This window comes from Ambystoma mexicanum, chromosome 3q (assembly GCF_040938575.1).
Source record: "Ambystoma mexicanum isolate Mex_15411 chromosome 3q, UKY_AmexF1_1, whole genome shotgun sequence".
Lineage (NCBI taxonomy): Eukaryota > Metazoa > Chordata > Amphibia > Caudata > Ambystomatidae > Ambystoma > Ambystoma mexicanum.
Window position 1 is genome coordinate 604,336,659 of NC_090926.1, and position 24,489 is coordinate 604,361,147.

General features: G+C 44.3%; 1 protein-coding gene across 3 annotated transcripts in view; it reads left to right on the forward strand.

Moving 5' to 3' along the window:
- The window catches only part of MYH16 (myosin heavy chain 16), a 1,358,245-nt gene that overhangs the window by 268,550 nt on the left and 1,065,206 nt on the right, over positions 1–24,489 (forward strand). For all 3 annotated transcript variants that reach the window (XM_069654472.1, XM_069654473.1, XM_069654475.1), the window contains one exon: positions 21,797–22,009. In XM_069654472.1, coding sequence (XP_069510573.1) covers positions 21,797–22,009 — 213 coding nt within the window. The remainder of the gene's footprint in view (positions 1–21,796; positions 22,010–24,489) is intronic.

Here is a 24,489-nt window from a genome sequence, read left to right on the forward strand (position 1 = left end):
CCCTAATTTCTCAGACAGGACAGCTAAGTTGACAGATAATTTAAAGAACGCTGAACCCCATAGGATTCATTGGACTGACAAGGACAAGATGTGTTACAACATCCCTGTACCAGAACCCTATCCTAAAGGTAGTAGATTTTTCAAAATAATTTTTACTACAAATGGACACCTCCGTTACAGCGTGTAGAGCAGTTTTGCCACAAATTTGTGATGGATTAGAACAACCTATCCTATTCACTAGTCAAAAACTCTTCCCACGTGAAAAAAGGACTCTATGCTTGCTATGAAATGGGCCATCACTCATCTAAGAAACTACCTCCTAGGAAGAAAGTTCACTCTCGTCACAGATCACTCTCCATTAGTATGGATAAACCAATGAAAGGACTCTAACCCTCAAGTCTTGTGATGGTTCCTAGACCTGCAACCCTTGTGTTTCACTGTGGAGCACCGAAAAGGTAAAGACCAGGGGAACGTTGCTTTCCTTTCCCAGTTTCCCTGTGAAACAGATGAGGCTACATTGCATAGGGGAAGGGCATGTGAGAAACCAGAAGTCTCTGGGGATCAGTCATCCTGGTGGCCAGTACACGGCCATCACTTTTGCATCCAGTTCCTGTGGGTGGACCAGTGTGGGAGGATCACCCAGGTGAGGGGTCTATGGGGAGTCTACGGGGAGTGGGAATGGGACACCAGATGGTGAGAAGTGGTATCCCCTTCCCTGTAACACCTTCACCCCTTCACCCCATTCTACCAGGTAGGATATTGAGGAACTCAACCTCCCCTTTTACGACATGAACACTTTCTCACAGACAGCCCGCTATGAGAGAAAACGGACTAACACCCGAGCCATATACCTGATGTGTCCCAATACAATGGTCAGACAAGGTCAGCAATTACTGACCATCACACACACCTGACGTCCATTACACTTCCCCACACGTATAAAAGGCACAGCATGAGAGCACAATTTGAGCAAAGCAAAGCACACAAGGAAACAGTAGTTCCATGATGGCAGTTTAACAAGAGGAGAAGGACAGCCAAACAGAAAGGAATCACAAAGATGGAATTTCCCTTGACCTTTTTGACAAGAAACCATTACTCTAGTGAAGACTTGAGAATAGAAAGCGTAAGATCAGGATACCAGGCTGAGGAATACTGCATTGTGTGTAGGAGGTACCCAGGCCCTCCTGCATCGATGATCAAGGTGGGGAGAATCACCAGCTGCTGTGGTACTGTCCTTGGCTCCAATAACAAAGCAGCGTCAGTGAGATAAACACAGCCAGTGAGTTGTGGAGACCGATACAAGACTGGTCTGTGTTGAAGCCAAAGTTGCAAGCGGCAACATTGTATGGCGAGCGCTGGAAAGAACACTGCATGAAACGCGTGTTATAACCAATGCAAGTAAAGTTGAACTGCAGATGAGTGATTGAATTTTGAAACCAAGATATGATACCTTTGACAGATTGGTCTGGCACCAGGTGTGTGCTCAATCAAAGGTATCTGTAAGGTATCGAGCTGAGAGTTGACAAAAGTGAAAGAGTGGCTAAGGATTGTGAATCGAAGTGGTCCTGCGACGGTTCAAGCAAAATCCTGCGCACAATCGAAAGTCTTCGTTGTTGATACAGTAAAGAAAGTTTATAACAAACTATATAAAGTTGGTCTGAGCCCGGCAGAGGGAGATCAATTGCAAGCTTTGGGTTAAAACCAATTTTTTGTTACAATAGATAAATCGGTCTGAGCCTGCCAGAGGGAGACTGATTAAAGATTTTGTGTCAAACCGGATCTGATGCCGGCAGAGGGGGATACGGGGTGAACAGTGAATCACACAAGAAATTGGATACGTGAAAATCCTGAGAACATTGTGTTAAAGTGGATCTGAGCCTGGCGGAAGGGAATCCGAGGTGAATAGTAAATCACTCAAGACAACAGTGTATATGTGAAATACAAAAAGGAAAGGAACTTTATTGTTTGTGTGTTGCGTCTGGCCTTCTAAAAGAAGGGACTTTTGCAGAGAAGGCCATGATGTTGAAGTTTTGAACTGCACCGTCGTGCTAGAGAAGCCAGACACAGTGCTAAGCTCGAGTGTGCCAGCTTGTCCCGTGTGGTGGCGGGAAACCAACAACTTGAATATCCTGACATATCATGTCTTGAACACTTCCCTTTTGCCTAATATTGTTTCCCACACTATTTGTATTTATAGGTGAGTAAAACTGACACACGTGTCAACAGTTCAAGGGTGTTTATTGAACTTCTATTGGGTTTGAAGAATGCCTACCTAATCCTAAATCTAGATGGGATCAATCTATGACCAGCAAATAATAATAGCAGAGTCCTGGTGGTGTCTTGTCAAAATAAAAGAGCCTATACTAATAAATATATTAACAATCCTTAGCTACAACCCCCTAACTGGGCCACTCGAGTGGGACCCAGCCTGATTTGCATATGGTCTTTTACCTTTTGTAATGGCTTGGCAGGCAAAGAACCGTGGTCTGGAGGGTTGTCCAGAGCAATGCCAGCGGTTGAGATTAATTGTTAACCTTCCAGCCATCACCTCTTTTGTTTTGCATGCTTAAATGGAAGCATTTCACAATCCTTCAAAAACACATGATTTTCTCCAGTATCAAGACAAGTATGGTATCAGAGAAAAGTTACTTGAACAATTGACATTTAGAAAAATGTATTCATCCAATTTAGTGTGGGATTGTGAATGCATTGGCTATGTGCAGGGCATTTAAATGTACACAAGGACAAGTTACATCTGACTCCTACAGGTTTGGATTAGGAAAATAAATATGCTGATGGATTGTGCACTCTTCTCACAACATGTTTGTCTGATGTCTTCTCAGAATATGTATGTTTTGCTTTCTCTGAACGTCTATAAGTGACTTTTAGTCTATATATGTTTCCAACTTTCAAACTGTAAATGTGTGTGTAACTTTCAATGTATGTACTTGTGCACCATTCGCAATACATGTGTGTTGTCCTCCATCTATTCCTACACATTTGCCTTCTGATATGAAGGTTTTCAGTTGGAGATGTAATCTTCTTCAGAAAAAGGTACCATGTTAAAGCACCTTTTTACTTTCACATTACATATAGATCGATATGTGTAATTCTGTGGCGCAAACATATGATTTATGACTAGTTACACATTTGCCGAAGTATACATCTGATATAATGATAGACAATAGAATACACTATGGTCTGGGTGTTTCTACACCAGCATGAGCCAAGGATTTTATTACTATGCCTTAGAGGACAGAAAATACTGCTTTAGGTTGCACCTCTCTATACAAAAATGCATTGGGTTTTAAGGAAATTACATCTCACTTTGTACTCAATGTAAATGGAGAAACAGGACACCATATTTAACACTGCACCTATATCTTTGTCAGATTAGCATTCCCCTTGGCTTCGATACTTCTATTTCACAGATTTCCCATGAACAGTCTATATGGACAATTTGGAGTTATATTGGGGTTTCTACTTACATTTAAATGTAGCTTTTCATTGTGGGTGCACAGCTTAGACCCTCAATCTGGAGCTGCTGCCACAACAATGTCATTTTCAAATAGCTGGCTGGAATCCAATTTCCAATATGGGCTGACTACCTCTTTACCTCTCCCTGGAAGGCCTTCTGTCTCCAGCCTCCCTAGGAACCAATCATCCAAAGTGGTTTAAACACTGATCCAGGACCCACCTCCTTTGAATTGTATACAGAAATATACAGAAATATTGTTCAATATTCATCTCCCAAAATGCATAATCTCAAATATGTGTGCAAGCTATCCTATATCTTTAACTACTCCCTACATCTTGTGACCTTTGTAGGCGGGGATCTTCCCACTGAGTCCCATGACTGCAAAGGTTGGAGGGAATTTCACTCCTCATGTTGTGGAGAGGTATTTAGTTAAATTGCAACAACATTTGAATGACTTATAAAATACAGATCCATGAAATCTACATATCGGGAGGAAGAATTTAAAACACAGAAGGTCACTGTGTGTTGGGTATTTTCAGAGATAATCGTGTGTCCTGTATCTTCTGTTTTTCCGTTATGCTGCATGCAATTTTTGAGTTCAGTTGAAAGACTTGATTTTTATCGATGTTCAATTAATATCATGTTTCTAAAAGCAACTCATATGATTACATTTTGGGGTTAAGATGCACATATGTAACTTTCCTATTCAGTTTACAAGTGAAAAAAGGCTGCCAAAGGGTTGCTTTTGATACACCCCCATGTACATTATTCTTCCTAATATGAATTCATGTCAAGGCAAGGTTTCCTTTGCTTGGTCATGGAGATCAGAACAGCTGTCACATGACTTCCGCTAAATTGATTTAGGGGACCTACCTGATGAATTTGACTGGCCTCTTTGAAGTTATACATTAGTCAGCCATTTGGCAGCGCTTTACGGACAAAACCGAATCAGGGTCTTACAGGGTCATCATGATGTGGCTTGGGCTGTAGGAAGAGAGATGAATTCTAGGTCAGCTGAAGACAACATGTAACACAGAGTAGAGCAATTAATACACAGCTTTCCATTTACAAAAGTGTGAACCAAAACATTATGCATGCTTCATGTTCAGTTAAATAATATACAGTGTTATTCACAGTGAAGTGAACTTCATGTCAAAATACAATGAAACCTCAAATTATATTTGGTTATGATCCACAAGTTCATTGTCTGTCAACAATATTACAACACTCTGAACACTGAGTCCTGTTAAATTATTTTGGATGTATCAAACACACTCTTACACGTGGCACAGTTCCACTTCCTTGTTAATTTGTCCACATGTCTTTACATACTGATATGGGAATAGTTGAAGAAATGGTTGATTTACATTTGTATCTTTGAAGGTGAAATCAGGCCTGTTGCATTGTTATATATAAAGTTCCCATGTAAATCAGCACAGTTCTCTGCCTTTCCATAACATTGACAAGATTAAGTAAAGGCCTTGGAAATAATTGTAATTTTTCTCTCAGGTGCTCATGCAGTTATTTGCACTTCGCAATTTACGGGGCACACTTTTCACCATGGCAGCTAGCAAGATGCATAATCCAATAGGACGCATCATTTTCTGAATGCCACCTCTCTGTTATCAGTTCACTTTAGGCACTTATCCCTTAAGTACAAAGTTCCTTACAGTATGTACCACTGCCAAGACAGTTTGCTGGCTCAGCCGTCTTGTAATGTGTTAATGACGGATTAACACATTCAGTGGTGGTTTATGGTTCCACTGCATTTCTTTGTTTTGACAGTTTCTGTGTTGCAATGTCTACCGTGTTTACCGCTTTCCTCAGAATATAAGGATGCACACTGGAATGAATAAGAATGACAGTGGGGTGATTTCAAAATTACGTATCCCTAATCCCGTTACTCTAAGTCCTTCATATCATCATCCCAGTCCATCTCCAGCCCATGATGGGAATTTCTGTAGCATATTTTGCATACATATTTAGAAGATGGGGTAGTAGGCCCCATTGCTTGTGATGTAACAGTAGAACCACGTTTAGGGGCAGCTGTGCAGTGGGGCCAATGACATTGGTTGTGATCTTCCATAGAGTCAGGGAGAAGGTTGGTCTCTGTGGTGGGCACTGTGTTCCCAGGAGCTCTGGTGGCTCCCCTTGGCCTAGTCATCTAATTTCCTGGACCATTTCTTTGCATTTTGCCCATTACTCTATAAAGGCTCACTCACCGACTTACACATGCATATTCATAAAATACAATACACCCCCATGGGGAATGAGGCTAGGAGAACAGGTTGCAAGATTTAGATAAGTTTATATAAAATTGGCATACAGAGACCTCTGTTGTCTCGAGTGCGCTCTGGCAAACATTACAATTACAGAGAGTTAGAAAGAAAAACAACGTCATAGATGATGCAACTAACATAGGGTGCTACAACAGTGTGGGATTGGCTGAAAAGCAAAGATACATATATCAGTGTAGGTTCTGCTTCTTCTGTATTGGTTCCCCAGATGGCGGGAGGGTTAGCGTCACAAAGTACAGCTGCATGTGTCTGGGAGGGGTGAGGGTTAGGTCATGGGGAGATAGAGTTGAAACTAACTAAGCTGGTATGAGAAACTACCATTCAATATACAATAAACAACAATCATTAGTATACCTTTAAATAAATCTAGAAAACCTATAAATTGCATGCATGTGATTACACCATCTTTCATTGGGACTTTTATGGGGTACAAAGCATAGAGGGCTTGTCATCTGTGATAATCTGGGTTACTGGGTGGTTCGTAGCACATCAAGGCAAGTGGGGAGTTGTAATGACGTGTTGGTTTTAGGGCACAATATGCTGAGACAGAGGTATGGGTTTATTGGGGCACTGTGGCGTGGGCTGCACAGCAGGGTCGCACTTCTGGTACATCAAGAGAATACCTTAGGAGGGCACAGGGTTATATTGGCAGTCATTTTCCAACAGCGGGGGCAAGGGAGCAGGAGCAGGTTTGTGGATATGGATGAGCTACAAGGCATGGTTCGAGCCGGTTCACACACAGGACAGTGATCACAGAGGAAGGGTGATATGATACTTTCTGTTACTTGTTTCAATTATCCCCAGCGCATCCATGAGAAAGGGAGTTGTGAAGCTTTCAGACAGGGAAGAAAAGGTGGGGGACATGAGCGCGCTGTGCGCAGCGCTGCCGAGGGGAGAGAAGCCTTTTCATTCTATGGAAGTGAGGCCTAGTCCAAAGATGGAGTCGAGGGCACCCTAAATGGATGCCAAGTATGTCCCGCAATAGCCCCACTTATGCTAATGTTAGTATGCGGGCAATGGAGGCGTCCCCCGCTACTGCATGAGCAAATGGTCCATAACATGCAGAATATGCGAGGGGAGCCCAAACAACCCCTCGCTCCCACACATTCCACCCTTTTGTTACATCTAAAGTAACAAACAAATTCTTATGGTTATTTTCATTTCGATAGTACTCTTCTTCTTGTACTGCTTCATCTCATGCGGGTGTCCCTTTAATTGGCATCTAAGCCCTGCAAACACTTCGTAAGCTTTGACCTCTCCTGGCATATTCATCAAGTGTGCAGGTCATATATATTCCCCCATCCCCATCCAGGTCCATCCACACCTCCCTGTACCATTGTAATTCATGTGGCTCCTTGATGGTTGTATGGTATAAGTTATCCACCCTGTACCCACGCTGATGGTATACTGCAGTTAGGCGATACTTAGGGGGATTTCACTCTCCTGTTTGTATTTGAGCATCTTTTACATTCGCTGCCATTGTTGGTTTGCCCACTATTACCATCATCATAGCTGAAATAGGCAATGATTTTGCACAACATCGAATGCCTACCTGACACACACAGAAAAATAGCAGTACAAAAACATGGCTTACTCATGCAGGTTTTTTCATTCTGCAGCATTTCTATTGTAACTGTGTGTGACTGGAAGGTGATTCAAATCCAACACAATACGAGATGAACTAAGCATTGGGCATCTGACAAGGGCACTTCTTGAGGTATAAGTATTTTAGGTGTGCCTGAGGCATGCAGTATGAGAGAGCAGACATAACAGCTCTCATTTGTTGCTTGTTTGGCCTTTGCACTCATGTCTGAGTACCATTTGTTTGATTGATCTGGGTGGCGAGGGTCTTCAATCTCATCTAATCCCAGGCCATGGTATGCATCATGGCTTTTCCCTCCCGCCCCCATTTTCTGTCTCCTCCTCCCCTCTTCCCTGTTATTTATCATCTTCACTCTCCGGTATTTTATGGGAAAGACGTCTGCCCATGTCACATCACTTAATTCACTAGCCGTTTGCCAAGCCTGTGGTACTGAAGAGTCTTGGGTAATTGGGGTATTGGGGTTAAAGTGCATTACAGTGCCTTGTGAGGTAGGTTCTGTGGTTGCATGTGCATTGGTATATGTCAGATCAGGCTCGCCGAACCAGAAATAGTCGCCTTCATACTCATTATTCCCATTATCATTGCTGAAACCCATAGCAGCAAGTGAAAAACCAGGGGTTTTGACAGTTTGGTTTTTATGCAACATAGTGAAATTATCATTTACAGGGCCATTATGTTTCCAAATTGTTGTAACTCCAGCCCATATGATGCTTGAGCCTTCCCGTATCAGGTTTACCCCGCTCCCCCCCTCTTTCATATCCCCAATTATGAAAGTAAATGTCCAATACAAGGCAACAAAAATAACATCACAGAAAATACTACTGCTGCAAATGCTGATCCACATTTGTAATTGTACCATTTATTTATCCTATTATCTACTCTATCACTATCTACATTTGAATCGTTATTAGTGAGGGCCCTTCTTTCTGTCATATTTCCACCTGAAGGGGTGATATAAAAGGGTTATGTACATTGCAAAAACTTTTCATACTTCTATTCATATTTTTATTTGTAACATTACCACATTAATACCTAAATGTGCGGCTATTTACTTTTTCTAAACCTAACTCTTTTATTTCTATTAAACTTCCTAAATGTTCTTTGAAAAAGATGATCTTAGCTGGAAAACATGAGAGAGTAGAAAGTGACAGAAGGATGTAAAGACAGAGAGAGAGAGAAACTGTAAACTTTTAATGCAATCCTTTACACATGTTTCTTTGTCACACAATTTTCTCTGTTTCATATTTCTCAAAATTCTTTCTTATTGTGTTCCACGTTACACATCTCTATTTTAACCACTTGCAACTTCTCCACTCTGTTGTTAGTCACTTTGAGGAGTTGTGCTATCATGTGCTCTTCTCACATCTGATATATGCACCCAATATTTCAACCCCTTAACCTTCACTGCAATGGGTGTGCAGTAAATAACCTCGTAGGAGCCATGGAATCGGCGGGAGTTCCATCTCTGCACGAAACTACGCACATACATGTTTTCTCCTGGCATTAACTGTCCTGTGGGCCTGTATTGTACTGGTGTTGTTGTGTCTGTTTCATTATACCTTGTGAATGCAGGTGCTATTTGTCTTGCTATACTTCATACCGCACGTGTCAGTTGGGTAATGTATTCCTTAAATTCATTCCCCAACACTGTGGCTGCTCCGTGAGAGGCTGATGCTCTTCTTACTGGTGATAATGGAATATGAATGCGCCGTCCTGTCACTATTTTGTGTGGGCTCAAATGGTGATCCATACTCGGTTGCGTTCTGAGTTGGAACAGTGCTAGGGGCAAGCAATATAACCAGTTCTTTTTAAGTGTGTTACATAACTTGGACAATTTTCTTTCGAGCACGCCATTGATTTTTTCTACCAACTGGTTAGCCTGCAGGTGATAAATCGAACATAATTTGTGCTTTACACCTAACAAGGTGGTCACCTCTTTGAAGAGGTCATTCACAAAATGGGTGCCATTGTCTGATCTGATGACATCACATATGCCCCACCTCGAGAAAACTTCTCGTACTAAAAACTTTGCTGCGCACTTTGAATCTGGGTGTGGACATGGCCCAGCTTCCACCTACCGTGAGAAGGGACAAACTATTACAATGAGATATCTTGCCCCATTACACCTTTCTCCCATGTCCACGTAGTCCATGTGGAGCTCTCTAAAAGGCCCCACAGGACGTGGCAGTGTTCCTCGTAGTGTTCTGAGAGTCATTCTTGAATTATGTGTTTGGCATGTAGTGCATTCAATTGTTAATTTGGATAGGTGTTCCTGCAAATTGGGTACAAACCACTCTTCCTGAATCTCTGCTGCAATGTGTTGTTTTGTTACATGCATTGGGAAGTGGAGCTGTTGAAATGCTATCAGTGATAATTCTACTGGCATCACTACCTTTCCTGTCAGTTCTTGCCGCCATATTAAATCTGTTGGTGACTGCTTACATCCTCTTTTTCCCCAAAATTCCTGTTCTTATAACGGTGCGCGTTTTTCTAATTCTATAACTTTTAGAATTGGAGTGCAGTTGTATCCTTCATCCTGTACTTCTGAGCTTGTTTTTTGTAGACTGCACTCTAATGGTTGTGGAACATTAAAATATGCTGCTTTTTTCGCAGCAGCGTCCGCTGCCGCGTTCCCGAGCGAGATCGCGTCCGTGTTATTGGTGTGTGCTTGGCACTTTACCAATGCTACCACTGATGGTCCTGCTAGCGCTTCAGTCAAGTCATTTAATAGTGGTGCATGCTGTACTGGTGAACCATCTGCCCTTCTGCACCTTCTTCATCACCATCGTGACAACCCTGAGTGCACTGTCGTCACATATGCCGAGTCTGAATATATTGTCACTGTGCATCCTTTGGCTGTATGTAGTGCTTCAATTAGTGCAATCAGTTCTGCCGCTTGTGCTGAGTAGTGTGATGGGAGGAGTTTCTGCACTATGACCTCGTACTCATCTCTTTCTATTTTTACCACTGCTGCTTCTACATGTTTTTCTCCTGTTTCACTGTCAATTGATGCTGACCCATCCACAAAGTATATTTCCCCTTCCTCCAGTGCATTTTTGCTTGCTTTTGGGATATCATCTCCCTCCCCCTCATACGTGGCACAATCGTGTTCTTGCATATGTTCTACAGTGCAGGGCTCAGTAATGAAGGTAGCAGGGTTTACACTTTTACATCTAACTACATGGATGTTTGGGCTAGATATTATTATTTCGTAAGCCGTTGCTCTCTGTGTTGTGAGTGTTCATTTTGTTCTTTCTAGAATGGCAAATAATGAATGCTTTGCATACAGAGTTACTGGGCATCCCATTACAATTGTGGTGCTTTTTCCTATCGCGAAGGCTGCTGCTGCGAGAGCTTGTTCGCAGGCAAAGTGGCCTTGCATTACTGAGTCTTACGTGCCGCTGTAGTAGCCAAGGGCTTGTAACCTAGCAATGTTTTTTGTATTAGTACTGCTGTCATCAGTATTCCATTACAGTCTGAAAAAAGGTAGAACTCACAGTCATAATCTGGGTTTGCTTAAACTGGTGCATGTGAGATGAGGTGTTTTAGTTTGAAATATTGTGTCATCATTTCCTGTGTCCATCTTATGGGGGCGCTGTTCTTTTGTGCTTCTTTTAATGCTTGCAATAATGGACATGTATATGATGCATCGTCCAAAATCCATGCACAGCAATAGTTACATATGCCAAGAAACTTCTGCATGTCCTTCACTGTTTCTGGTATTATTGTGTGACGTATGGCTGCTGCTCTCTCTGGTATTATTCTTTTCCCATCTTTTGAAATCAACTGTCCTAGGTACAGCACTTCCGCTAGGCAGTATTGAAGCTTGCCCTTGTCCACTTGGTATCCTTTTGTGGCCAGTAAATTTAGTAATGAAACTGAGTCCTCTCGGAACTGTTCTTCACTTTTACTGCAGATGAGGAGGTCATCCATATATTGAATTCGTGTCCTCTCTACATCTAGATTACCAAGGTCTTCGTGCAAAATTCTGTTGAAGATGCTGGGGCTCTCACAGTAATCCTGCAGCAATCTACAATGTTCATATCTGTTGCCCCTCAATGTAAATTATGTGAGATACTGACAGCTTGGGTCAAGTGGTACTGAGAAGAAGGCGTTCTTCAGATCCACTACTGTGAAATAAGTTGCTTCTTTAGGTATGCTGCACAAGATCAATGCGGGGTTAGGACCTAATGGGAACTCTTTCTCTATGATGTCATTAAGTGGGCGTAGGTCCTGTATCATCCTCCAAGCCCTGCCCCTTGCTTTTTTAATCGGGTAAATCACTATGCTACAAGGTGAGTTGGATGGCACTATTATACCCTGCTGTAATAATGCTGTTATTGTTTCCTTTATTCCTGACTCTGCTTCTCTTGACAATGGATACTGTTTCATTCAAGGCGGGATCGCCTGACTCTGCTTCTCTTGACAATGGATACTGTTTTATTCTAGGCGGGATCGCACCAGGTTTCAATTTTATTTTTATGGGCATGACCCCTTGCAATAGCCCTACGTCATGTGGGTCTGTAATCCATAATTCTGGCAGTACATTTTCCATATCGTCATCAAATATAGTGGGTGGTGCACTAACAGTAGCCATGAGAAGGTTATGTATTTCTCTATGCTGGATCATTATGTCACAGGGTACACTTATTTTCATTATAATTTCCCCATCAGTATCACTGTCAGTGAATAATTCCTCATCAGTCAGATCATGCAATGCAATGTTTGGGTCTATGCACAGCACTGTTCTCCACTCACATCCATGCCTGTCCAGTCCTATCACCACAATACGTTTGCATGAAACTTCCACTGATTCCAAATAAATGGACATAATTGTCCCTGGCACAACATCTGAGTATACAATCGGGCAGAACACAAAATCAGCATGGCCCATACTGGAAATACCCCTGGGGTAGAGCAAACAATCCCCTGTTCTGTAAAGGATATGGTCATATTCAATTTGCACCGTCTTCCCTCCAACCATTATGTCTGAGTCTTTTGTGTAAAAAACGTTTAAAATAGCCTCAGAGAACCCATGCGTTTCCAAATGTTTTCTCGAGAGCGGGAACCATCCTTCCATGAGGCACGACTTTTCAGCCCCCGAGTCCATCATAAAGAGGAACTGTTGTTGCCTATCTCAGCCCCCACCAGTGGTTCCTCTTCTGCACGTAGGGTAGTTGATAGGACTGGACACGCAAGTGTTTTCTGTGGGCTGTCTTAATCTCCGTATGTTTCTGTTCCAGGGACAGAAAAGACATTGTCCCCCACCACAGCTATTCCGCCGGAAGGCGCCAGCGCGCCATTTGCGCTTGTTGCTAAAATGTTAGTGTTTGCGTTTCCCATTGTGTTCTGGCGTGCTACCTATTGTTGCATCCCTTGCTGTTGGGGTTGTTGTCTATGTAGCATTTGCTGTACCCTCGGCTGCTGCTCATTATAGCATTGTTTCTTCTGCCCACCCCAAACCATTGGTAACCCATAAGGACTGCCTGGATGTGGGTGGCCATACTGCTGTTCATTCCCCATGGGAGGCTGCCCTTGGCAATATCCCATTGGTCGCATTCTGCATTCCCTAGAAAAATGTCCCCACCTCCCGCAATTCCAAAATGACCCTTGTGGCCCTCCCCTTATTCCTTGTCCTCCAAATCCTCTATTTCCCATTCCCCCAAATCCTCCTCGCTGCCCAGGTCCCCACCTCGTCCTCTTGTGGGTCTGCCCTGCCATTGGGGCCCCCCGTATAGCTCCTCTCTTGCCCATTGCTCCTGTCTGTTTGCAGACCATGCTGCTGCCATCCTCGCTGGTGGATTTCCTGACCCCTCCTCCCCTTCCCCCAGCCTGTCAGTGGGTTGTGCTGAATTCATTGCCGCGACCTTCACTAATTTATTTTGAACCAATTTTGCTTTGTCTGCCAACCTTCTCTGTGCTATATCCTTTTCCCTTATTTTGATCCTCCTACAATGGTGTACAATTATGCTCTGAATCTCGGGCCAGCCTTTGGCTTCTATCCCAGCTATTTCATCCAAGGCCTTCTGTACCTCCTTCGGGAGCCCTTTTTTAATTATGAAGTAAAACAAGGCAGTGGATTGGTCCCACACTGTGCCCGTTTCTGATCTCCACAGATCCTGCACCCGAAGACTGAATTGCGTAGGCTCTTCCTCATCTCCCATAGTGCATTGCATTACTAAATGTAAGTCTGGGGTATCTGGGAAGGTTCTTCGCAATGCATCCCATACTTGTGTCCTTATATTGTTAAATGATGACCCGTCATGGCGGTCGCTATTCATGGTTACTCCCAGGAAACCGGCCTTCACCCACAGTCCATCTGCTTGATCACCAACAGCAGATACTAGTAAACTTTTCACATCCCATATGGCCAATGGTACCCCTGCTGTGTTCTTTTCAAATGCGTGTATCCACTTCCCCGCCCCACCCGAAAGTGGAGGCAGGAGATTCAACAGGTTGTTTTTGTTCATCTGTGCCCAGGGTATGTAGTATGGTCTCCCTGCTCCCTTGTATCAGAGGCATCTGTAATTTGGCCTTACTTCCTTTCTTACTTACCGTTCCCTTTGTTGATTTATTGACCAACATGTTTCCTGCTCTTTGCCTCAACCTCCCTTGCCACCTTGGGAACCCTCCCCCATCTTCTGGGTCCATTGCTAATGGGAGCGGAAATCCTGCAGCTGCCACCCCCTCTTCGTACTCATCCAGATCACTCCTTACCTCCTCTATTTCCTCCTCAGATTCTCGTTCTCCCTGTCCCCCTCCGTTTTGGTCATCTGTTGCTTCTGCTTGTATTATTTTGATTGGCTTGTTATTTAAATGGAAGAAAAATTCTCCTGATTGCCACTCGTTGTCCTGACCCTTTGCCACATTGCCCTGTGGCAGTGGAGATGGTGTAGACCCACCTGCTACACTTGGTGGAGTTGTCAGATCACTTGCTACACTTGGTGGCACTTTTCCTTCCCCGGGCAACATCTGTACTCTATTGCACAGGGCTCTTAGTCATGTTATTTCCATTTGGGCATGAGCAAGCTGTCTATCTAAATCTCCAGTAAGTAGTGCTAGGTCCACTGGAGGGCCACTAGTGGGTCCATACAATCCTCTTGTTTGATACAGTGGCGTGGCTGTGGCACCTGTAGCTGTTGTGGTACTTGGTGCCGGCACATATCTGGGCTCACTATATCCCACTGCAGGCCTTGTCATTAACGGGTAAAGTTTAGTGAGGTCATTTTCTCCTGTTTTTACTGAGCACTCTTCTGCCGTTACTCCCTCTCCCTCTGTAGGAGTGGCCTGCCCTTCTGAGGGCCTTTCCTTATTTGTTCCAGGGCTTGTGGCTGTTTCCTCAAACATTTGCCACAAATCTAGTACTTTGCGTCTATTTTGTAGTTGCTTACCTCGATACTTTGCTAACAGATGAGTTGCTACAAGGTCTAAGACCTTTTTCTCAAAAGACCCTCCTTCTGGCCGTATTTGGGATGACCCTTCTCCTTTTATTTCTGTAAGCCATTGCTCATGATATTTTTGTATTTTTTCACTATACAAGGGGAGGTGTTGACAGATATGCACTAGTGGTGTGTCTCCCCCATAATGTCTTCCCACACTTCTTTTTATGACTCGCTATTATACTAGGGTCTCACACAATGTAATCAGAAAACCCTTTCCAGTATTATTATCAGTATTTGTTAATTCACTCCACGTTAAACACCAACATCCTTATTTACTTACACCTTAATTTCTACAATCACATAACACAATTCATAGCAATACTCATTCTATGGACATCATAATATGCACATATTTTATTGACAAAGAAACACATGACTTCAACAACATAAAACATGTAACATGTACTGCTTTTTAATAGTAATTACCCCATTATTCTCCCTCTATTCTCTTTCTCTCTTATTGCTATTTCTTTTCATTCACTTCCCACCTCTGAGCCCCCTTAGACTGCCTCTTTGAAGAATTGTACTCATACAGAAACAGAATATTCTAATGGCTACTGCGAGCCTACTAAATCTTTGTCTCCACTTATTCCCTGAACTGGTCAAGACAATGCTATGCGGCGCCGCCTTCTACCCCCCTTTGGAGCTAGGATCCCGTATTCCCTTTTATATCTTTGTCCACAACAACCTAATGGCCATATAAAGGATAGATCGGAAAAAGCCTCACAGTTTCATTCACACTGACCCTAAACTTAACTTCTGATTCCCACTATACTATTATCTTTTACACTATTATTTCTCAATGTTTTCTTCCCTTCCCTTGGGAATCTCGCAATCAGTACTCATGTGTTCAGCCGGGTGGTCTGAGAGCCTCTGTTCACGGTCTATCCACAATCGAGGCGGCACCCCAACCAAGCCGTGATCTGCCTTGGCGAACAGTTAGTTGGGTATTTCCAAAGATGACGGGGACCCTTGAAACCTTTCGTTTTGTGCGCACACTGGTCAACCGCGGAGGGGATGGTTTTGCTGGGGGCCTCCTGGATCTCGCCGCATGGCACAGGGGCCTCAGCGCACCTGTCTCGATCACGTCGCAGGGGTCACCAAATGTAAAGGCTCACTCCCCGACTTACATACTGCATATTCATAAAATACAATACACCCTCGTGGGGAATGAGGCTAGGCGAACAGGTTGCAAAATTTAGATAAGTTTACATAAAATTGGCATCCAGAGAACTGGCAAACATTACAATTACAGAGTGTCATAAATAAAAACAGCGTCAAAGATGACGCAACTAACATAGGGTGCTACAACAGTGTGGGAATGGCTGAAAACCAAAGCGACATATATCAGTGTAGGTGCTGCGTTTTCTGGATTGGTTCCCCAGATGGCAGGAGGGTGAGCATCACGAAGTCCAGCTGCATGTGTCTGGGAGCGGTGAGGGTTAGGTCATGGTGAGATAGAGTTGACACTAACTAAACTTGCATGAGAAACTACCATTCAATATATAATCAACAACAATCATTAGTATACCTTTGAATAAATCTAAAAAACCTATAAATTGCATGCATGCCATTACATCATCTTTCATTGAGACTTTTTTGGGGTACAAAGCATAGAGGGCTTGTCCTCTTTCATAACCTGGGCGAAGGGGTGGTTCTTAGCACATCAAGGCAAGTGGGGAGTTGTAATGACATGTGTTGGTTTTAGGGCACAATGTACTGAGACAGAGGTCTGGGTTTATTGGGGGCACTGTGGGGTGGGCTGCACAGCAGGGTCAGACTTCTGGTACATCAAGAGAATACCCTAGGAGGGCACAGGGTTACATTGGCAGTAGTTTTCCAACAGCACGGGCAAGGGAGCAGGGGCAGGTTTGTGGAGAAGGATGAGCTAGAAGGCATGATTCGAGCCGGCTCACACACAGGACAGTGAACACAGAGGATGGTGATATGATACATTCTGTTATTTGTTTCAATAGTCCCTGGCGTATCCATGAGAAAGGGAGTTGTGAAGCTTTCAGACACGGAGGAAAAGGTGGGGGCCATGAGTGCGCTGTGCGCAGCGCTGCAGAGGGGAGAGAAGCCTTTTTGTACTATCAAAGTGAGGCCTAGTCCAAAGATGGAGTTGAGGCCCCACAACATGGACGCCAAGTATGTCCCGCAATAGCCCCACTTATGCTAATGTTAGCATATGGGCAATGGAGGTGTCCCCCGCTATTGCACAAGCAAATGGTCCATAACGTGCAGAATATGCGAGGGGGACCAAATGACCCCTCGCACCCACACACCTCCACTAATCCCTATGAAACTGTGATGAAATTAGTACTTCTCTGCAGGAGTGCAGGGATAAGTAGTGCTAACACTGCCTACGCAGCCACACACTACTACTAAAACACCAGTAATCTCAATCAGAAAGGTTAACAGACACAGCGCAATGGGTATACCTCTTTCAACATTTGTGGCAATGTGGGCCATGAGTGCGCTGTGTGCAGCGCTGCAGAGGGGAGAGAAGCCTTTTTGTACTATCGAGGTGAGGCCTAGTCCAAAGATGGAGTTGAGGGCCCACAAAATGGACGCCAAGTATGTCCCGCAATAGCCCCACTTATGCTAATGGTAGCATACGGGCATTGGAGGCGTCCCCCGCTATTGCACTAGCAAATGATCCATAACGTGCAGAATATGCAAGGGGGGCCCAAATGACCCCTCGCTCCCACAAACCTCCACTAATCCCTATGGAACTGTGAGGAAATGAGTACTTCTCTGCAGGAGTGCAGGGATAAGTAGTGCTAACACTGCCTACGCAGCCCCACACTACTACTAAAACACCAGTAATCTCAATCAGAAAGGTTAACAGACACAGCGCAATGGGTATACCTCTTTCAACATTCGTGGCAATGTGGGCCAGGGGAAGGCTATACTCTCAGAGAGTGTGTGAGTTAATAACATTAGCAACCCAAACAACAAAATTACAAAGCCTTGGAAATAAAAGAATATAACATCAAGGTTCTATATAAATATATGCTTTACTTAAGCAATCAAAAATCCCATCCATTAAATCCCCTATTGAAAGAAAACAAAAAATGCAGAAAATATGTAGAATAGCACTATGCGTACTTGAACTGGGGTGGCCAGGCAAGCAGTTGCAGCAATGCCATTGTTCAAATGGAAATTTCTTTCAACAAAAGGACGAAGAGAGGGTTGACAATTTACTATGGTCCCAGAAAGTGGATCAAGGGGGCAATATGATAGTCTTGGTCTTGTGTGGTCCCATGACACTTTCCTTGTGTTTAACCTGGGTGTGAGATGAGGCAAGACGTATTGATCCAGATGTTTGGTCGATTTTTGAGGCAATTAGGTTTGAAGGATCCAACAAGTTTTGATTGGCTGTCAAGTCAGTTCAAATGGATCCTTCTGCTGGATTGAGTCGGAATGTGACAAGATGGCTTAGAGAGTTCTGAATTAGTGTTTGAGTCAGGTTGGGGCAAGATCCTGTATGTTTGATGCAGCTGTCAAAGATGCAGCTTGTGGAACGATTTGGCGATGGTGAGCCAGCATTCAAGTCGATGCCCTGTGTGTGGGGTGGCGTTGAGCTGGTTCCAAGATGCAGGTGAGGTGGGGTTTGAAGTCAAGAAGTGCCGACTGCAGCACTGCAGGCTCTCTGTCAGTTTGAATGGCATCAAACAGGTTTCAAATGCTGTTCAAAGTAGTGGAAACCGGATTCCAGTTTCTTTTGGCTTTCTGGCTGCTGGGTGTTCCAATCCAGGGACTCTGAGGACAAGCAGAGTCCTTATACCCTCACTAAAGGGAGATTGGCGGGTACCTACAAGGGCATTCTTCGCCTCCAGTGACATGGACCTGCTTACAGTGGGGGTAAATATAATGATAATTGTTCTTTTATGACGCGCTTAATACCAACGAGTGGTTTATAAACACGCATTGGGATTCAAACCCGTGTTGCGCTCTGTTGTCTTGCTTCCAAGACAAACGCATTGCCCCTGGGCTATCCTTCCTCTCTCAGCCGTTGAAGCCAATGTTCATCAGTAGTTCACCACCAACGGGTCCTTTGGATGCTTCGGAAGCAGGTATTTCCTTTGCCTTGGATGTTTACTGTGTTAACCTCAATGGCAGAGGACATTCTGGAATGGACTGCACACCAAACAGGGATCCAAAGGTGTATTCTTCTTGGAGTCCAAAGATGAATCAGTGAAGGAGTGGGATACCCCTTTCTTATAAAGGCAACAGGTCACAGAGTACTGGACAAAAGCAAGCTTGCTGTACGGCTTCCAATCCCTTTTGCTGTAACAAGCTACCCTTGCTTTATTACATCATAACCAGTGGGTAGTGTTCCACAGGAAATGGAGGGGAAAGGAAGGAAGAGAGCCTGAAACAAAAAGCAAGATACTGGAACACCTGCTCAGGTCCACCTTTCCCTTTCTGTCTACTCTAACTCTACCTCCTTCCCATCCTGATGATTTCAAGAGCTCTTTGGTGTGCACCACCATGGTATGAGTCTGGCCTTTCTTATGCAAGTGCCCCATTGAGCAGGGTTCACAGGCTATCAGTCTACTTGAGAGATGGAACTATTGAGTGACAGGTTATTGGCAATTGTCTCGTTGGGAGCAGTGGATACAGGAAGGCTAGTCATTAATATAGATCAACTTGACGTCACTGACCTGGGATCACAGGGTTGTCACTTGTATGACTATGAAATTGTTATGGTTTTCATAATTATGTGCTCATATCAGTCACCTTACCATAGGCAGGTATGGCTTGTTTTAAAGATGACCTTACCACCAGACTGACAAAGCAACAAATATTACATTTTGGATCAGAGGGGCATACGTTAAAATCTCACTTCTGACTGCAGTGACTTTGGGTCATAGCAGCAGTCAGGAATGCACATGTGACCTTTCTGCCTGCTCTGCCACTGAAGAGCAGGTGCTGCAGTTGTCAGGAAACTGGTGCAGCAATAACCTATGCATGCACTATTCTTTTGCCATGGTGGATTTTATGAAAGGGCGATCCGATTAGCAGACCTTCATTTTAGATACTGAATTAACGGCATCATTTTAATCATTAATAATAAAAAATCCACGACTTTCACACCCTTTCATATGCTTCCGAGATGGCAATCTGTCACAGGAACCTCTTCTGCACTTTCTACAGAGCCAAGGAAAAGCATCCCCTCAGCCTTGCAATTGAGTGGGTCAACTGGACTAGAACCCCAGCAGACTTTCTACTTGGTCAACGGCGAGTCCAGTCTGGTTTATTTTCTGCTTCTCCACGCGGATTCTCTCGCTAAGCTTGTGGTTATTTATGTTGATGTTGTTTTTCGTGTCTGCTGATTTTTTAAACTATGCTTTTGTAACCATACCATGTCTTGCATATTCTTTTTTGATGCTACGGTGCCTCTTCAGCCTCATCCATCACATGAATTAATTCAATCAATATGCAAAGAGGGAATTCTGCGTATGTGGATCCCTTGACACTCCCAGGGTCAGATGAAGGGTCAAGGGTCACCAATAGAGAGGGGATGTTTTTGATTGGAGAAAAGGAGGTTGCCTGGGACAATGAACCGAAGGACTCAATGCAATGGGACTCCTGGTATGTAATGTTGACACCAACCCACACACGCGCCTCCAAACAATTCACATTGCAAACATCACCACAAAAAAGGCTGTTCCCTGATTCACCCTCTTCTGCTGTGAACCGAGCAAACAAAACTGCTGCAAAGTAGTCAAATATGTCCCCACCATAAAGTTCAGAGTAGTACAACCAGACACTACGCTGCCACGTTATCATGATGAACTGCAGAGTTGGGGTTCGGTTTGGCATGAGCTCATGGCCTTGGGGAGTGCTGTGGAAACTTGCAAGAAACAGTGTCAGCAGTGACACACTTCCATAGATGGACACATCAAAAGAGACAGGAACAGTCAGCTGGCCCAGCCGTCAAAACAGGGCCCCTTTGTTTTGGCTGATGATGCAACAGGACAACGAAAGACGTGTTCTGTACCTGTGTGACATTAATTAGATTCAGGCACTATAAATAATTGACTACACTTGTAAACTATTAAAATGATGCTCTCCGCGGGGGAAGGGGTTGGCAGCGGCGAGATGCCTTCGCCTGCTGCGCTTTGAGAGATTCCATATAGAGAAGTGCATGGGCTGCGGTTAATATCCGATGAAGCGGGGAGGGGTTGCGTTAAAGGACTCCCAGCAAACATTGACCCTGAAGTGGTTAAAGGCACATCAGGAAAGGGTTACACCGAGCGGGAGGGATTTATCCGCCTTTTGGCTGTACCTGCCACAGTGCAGAGGAAGCGGTCTGCACGCGGGGGGCTCCTGCTTTCTTTCCCTCTCCACTTGGCTGCGTTCCAATCTGGGAGAAACTTGCAAGGCAAATGGAACGTATCAGAGTTCGGAGTCAGGCACTTTTATGGAAAGCTATGCGCTTGGGCTCCATCTAATAACCACACAATTGGGCCGCTGCTCTGGCTCCGGAATCGGGTATGTTGTTTGTGAAAACCCTGCATGCTTGGTCATAATAGAAACTCGGTGCTCGCCCCTTCACACAACACACTTGGACCCGGCTTGGGGGCATACAGAATGGAACAAAACTCAGAGTAGTCCCGTTTATTTTCCAGCGAAGTATGCGTTCTGTGTTGATCTTGTAACTGGAACCCTACTGTGGGAAAGGGCCTCTGCTGTTTAATCTGCTTTGCAAAAAAGAAAAAAAATCTACTGTTTTATCTCTCAGTAAAAAAAATAATTTTTACATTTGCATGACTGAAGTACAGCTGACGTGCGGATTGTATATTAACTTCTCCAAGCCCTCCAGCACGTAAACAATTGATGTAGGCTCGATTTGTACACGTTTTTGAAGGCCTTGGCGCGACACGTGTAAACGTAGTTTTGTGGCACCATGACCTCGCCGGTGCAGGAGAATGCTGCCTCTGACTGCCGCATATCATCTTCGCAGGATCAGGAAACGCTGCTGGAGGCCGGGGGGCTCGGCTGCAATCTGGAGAGGGAGCGGCCGAGGCTGGAGTCCCAGGTGGGAGTCTTGACCGAGAGCCCGAATGAGAGAAGCAACAGGCAGGCCCAGCTAACAGCTCAGGAAAGCGGAGCAGGCGAGCGCTGCTGCAGCCCGAAGAGAGATCTCGTGGCAGACGTGACAGTTGACGCAAGAGAGGTAGGATTCCCGTGTTATACTTTTTGATGTCAATAACTACTGTACTTACATATACAGTACCTACGCGCTGGCCCCGTGTCATGTGTGACACCTTTAGCCATCGCTGTCTTTTTTTACCCAGAAGCGTGTTGTATTTGTGCACATACTTAAAGAGAGAAACGTCAAAATACAAGTTCCAGAATGCAAAGTGTTGTAAATCACAGGCTGGCTGGCTGAAAGTCTTACCCATGACATTGTACATAGAGGTTCAGTATCGTTTTCTCAGAAGTGAATGATAAGCACTCCCGATATTGTTAAATATTTTGCACGTTTTGATAATCCTCCAATGAGTGCTGCAGGTCTGAGCTCATTTAATAGAAATGCACTATTTTCCCACTTGAACTGTACAATGCCTGCGGCACGTTGTACTGAGAACTGGATCAAGGACTTCTGTAATGTCACCTGGTAAGGTAAAAAGACGACTTGGTTTGCACCACCACGTTTCCAGCCGACGGCCTTCACATTTGGTAAAAAAAAGCCTTATTATTACTCGACTTGGGAGAAATCGAGCGTGAAGAGCCAGATCAAATATATATATATATATATATATATATATAAATATATATATATATATTATATTAGGGCCGCATGGGAGATGTAGCCTTGGTTGCTGAATTACTCTTTGCCTTACTTGTGAATATTGTGGTTACCGTACATGCAAATTGCATTGCATTGAGCTCCAGCATGTTGGAAATGAACAAATGCCACTTGATGAATTCAACAACTTTAATGTTGGGTAACGGTAGAAAAGGCACCGCATTTTCACTTCCCTGTAACTAGGTTGTACATTAAGAATAACGTATTGCATTCCTTAGTTTCATGTGTGTCATGTCAACACATGTGCCCGTGTTTCGATGATTTGCTCGACTGGGAATACGCTTTCAGAGTTACCAGCTAATACCATGCCAGCACATATATACATTCTGGACTTTTTAGCCAATAGAACTTTGCCTGCTTGAATGTGTAGGCCCATGCTTATATTTAAACAGGGAAGACAACGGGCCTCATTACGACCCTGGCGGTACGGAGTGAACGGCGCCGTAAAAGGTGCCGGCGCCGTTCACTCCGTACCGCCGCATTACGAGTTCCCCTCGCGGGACACGGTAAGCACGCCTGGGAAAACCAGGCGTGCTTACCGTGTCCCGCGAGGGGAAGAGGGAGCAAACAACGGGCCATCTCGTAATGGCCCGTTGTTTGCTCCCTCTCCCATTCCCATTCAGCCCTACGGGGGCTGAAATGGGAATGGGGAAGGACCGTGTCCTGGTCCTTGGAGGGAGGAATTACCGGGCCTTCCGAACTCGGAATGTCCCGGTAAGTCCTCATTCCGAGGACCCGGACCCTGACGTGATTAGACATGTTCCAAACGGCTGAGGGCTGGAGGCTAAAGAATCGGGGCTATATACTAGTGCTCATGATGAGATGGGATGGTATTCCTACAACATAACGCGGACCATCACTGCGAGGCCGAAAATACCGATTCTTAACAGCCCCATTCCACTGCATATATATGTGGGGGGGTCAAGTTGATAACAAATGTGGGGGGTATGGAGAGGACTGTGGGGGGTCTCCCCCCCCTCCGCATATATATGCAGAGAAATGGGGTAAAAGAAAACAAAATCGGCATTTTCGGCTTCACAGCAATGGATTCGATATTTTCACATCTATCGGATGGCACCATTTAGTGCCTCTGCGGCTGCCATACTGCTTGGGTAGGACAGTCCTGCATGCATCATGTTTCCAGTGCATTTCCTGGGTTTTTAAGCTTTATTTCTGTGTCTCTGTGTGTGTGCACATATTGGTTATACTTTCAATTTCCATTGCATTGGTATGATCCTATGTTTCTAGTGTCAGATCATCCCCTGTGTTTTTACCCATTGTTGCATCTCCTCACATGTGACCTCTTTCATTGGCATATAGGGCAGATTGACAAAGATTTGCACTCAAACAAAGAGTAGATGCTAGTGTTCATATCAAGCTTGCACCTGCTACATTTATACTTGATCATCAGATCCTCAAAGTGGAGCAAATCTGGAGATGGATGGAGGGACATCTTAAGCTGCTCAGAAACAAATGTGATTGACACTGCAGGGTTTGACATTGCTGTCAACTGAGAGCTTTTTCGCGCCTGCTTCTCACCCAGGAGAATCTGGTTAGCTTGAAAGAAACAGCTGTCAGGTGATACTTTGGCTCTCCATGCCAACTCATACCATTAAAAACATGCATATGTGACATTAACTTTGTGTATTTCAGCATGTTGATAAAGCAGAAATAGGGCACATCTAGTACACATTTGAAATGTGCGTCTCATGTGTACGTTAGACTTGTGTTGCGCTGGGCACTACCTCTGGTGCTCCAGGAATAGCTCCTGTGGCCTGCCTACTGGATGATGCCAGACTCACAGGAGCTTCTTTTAACTCCTGCTAAACTGATCTTAACTTTGA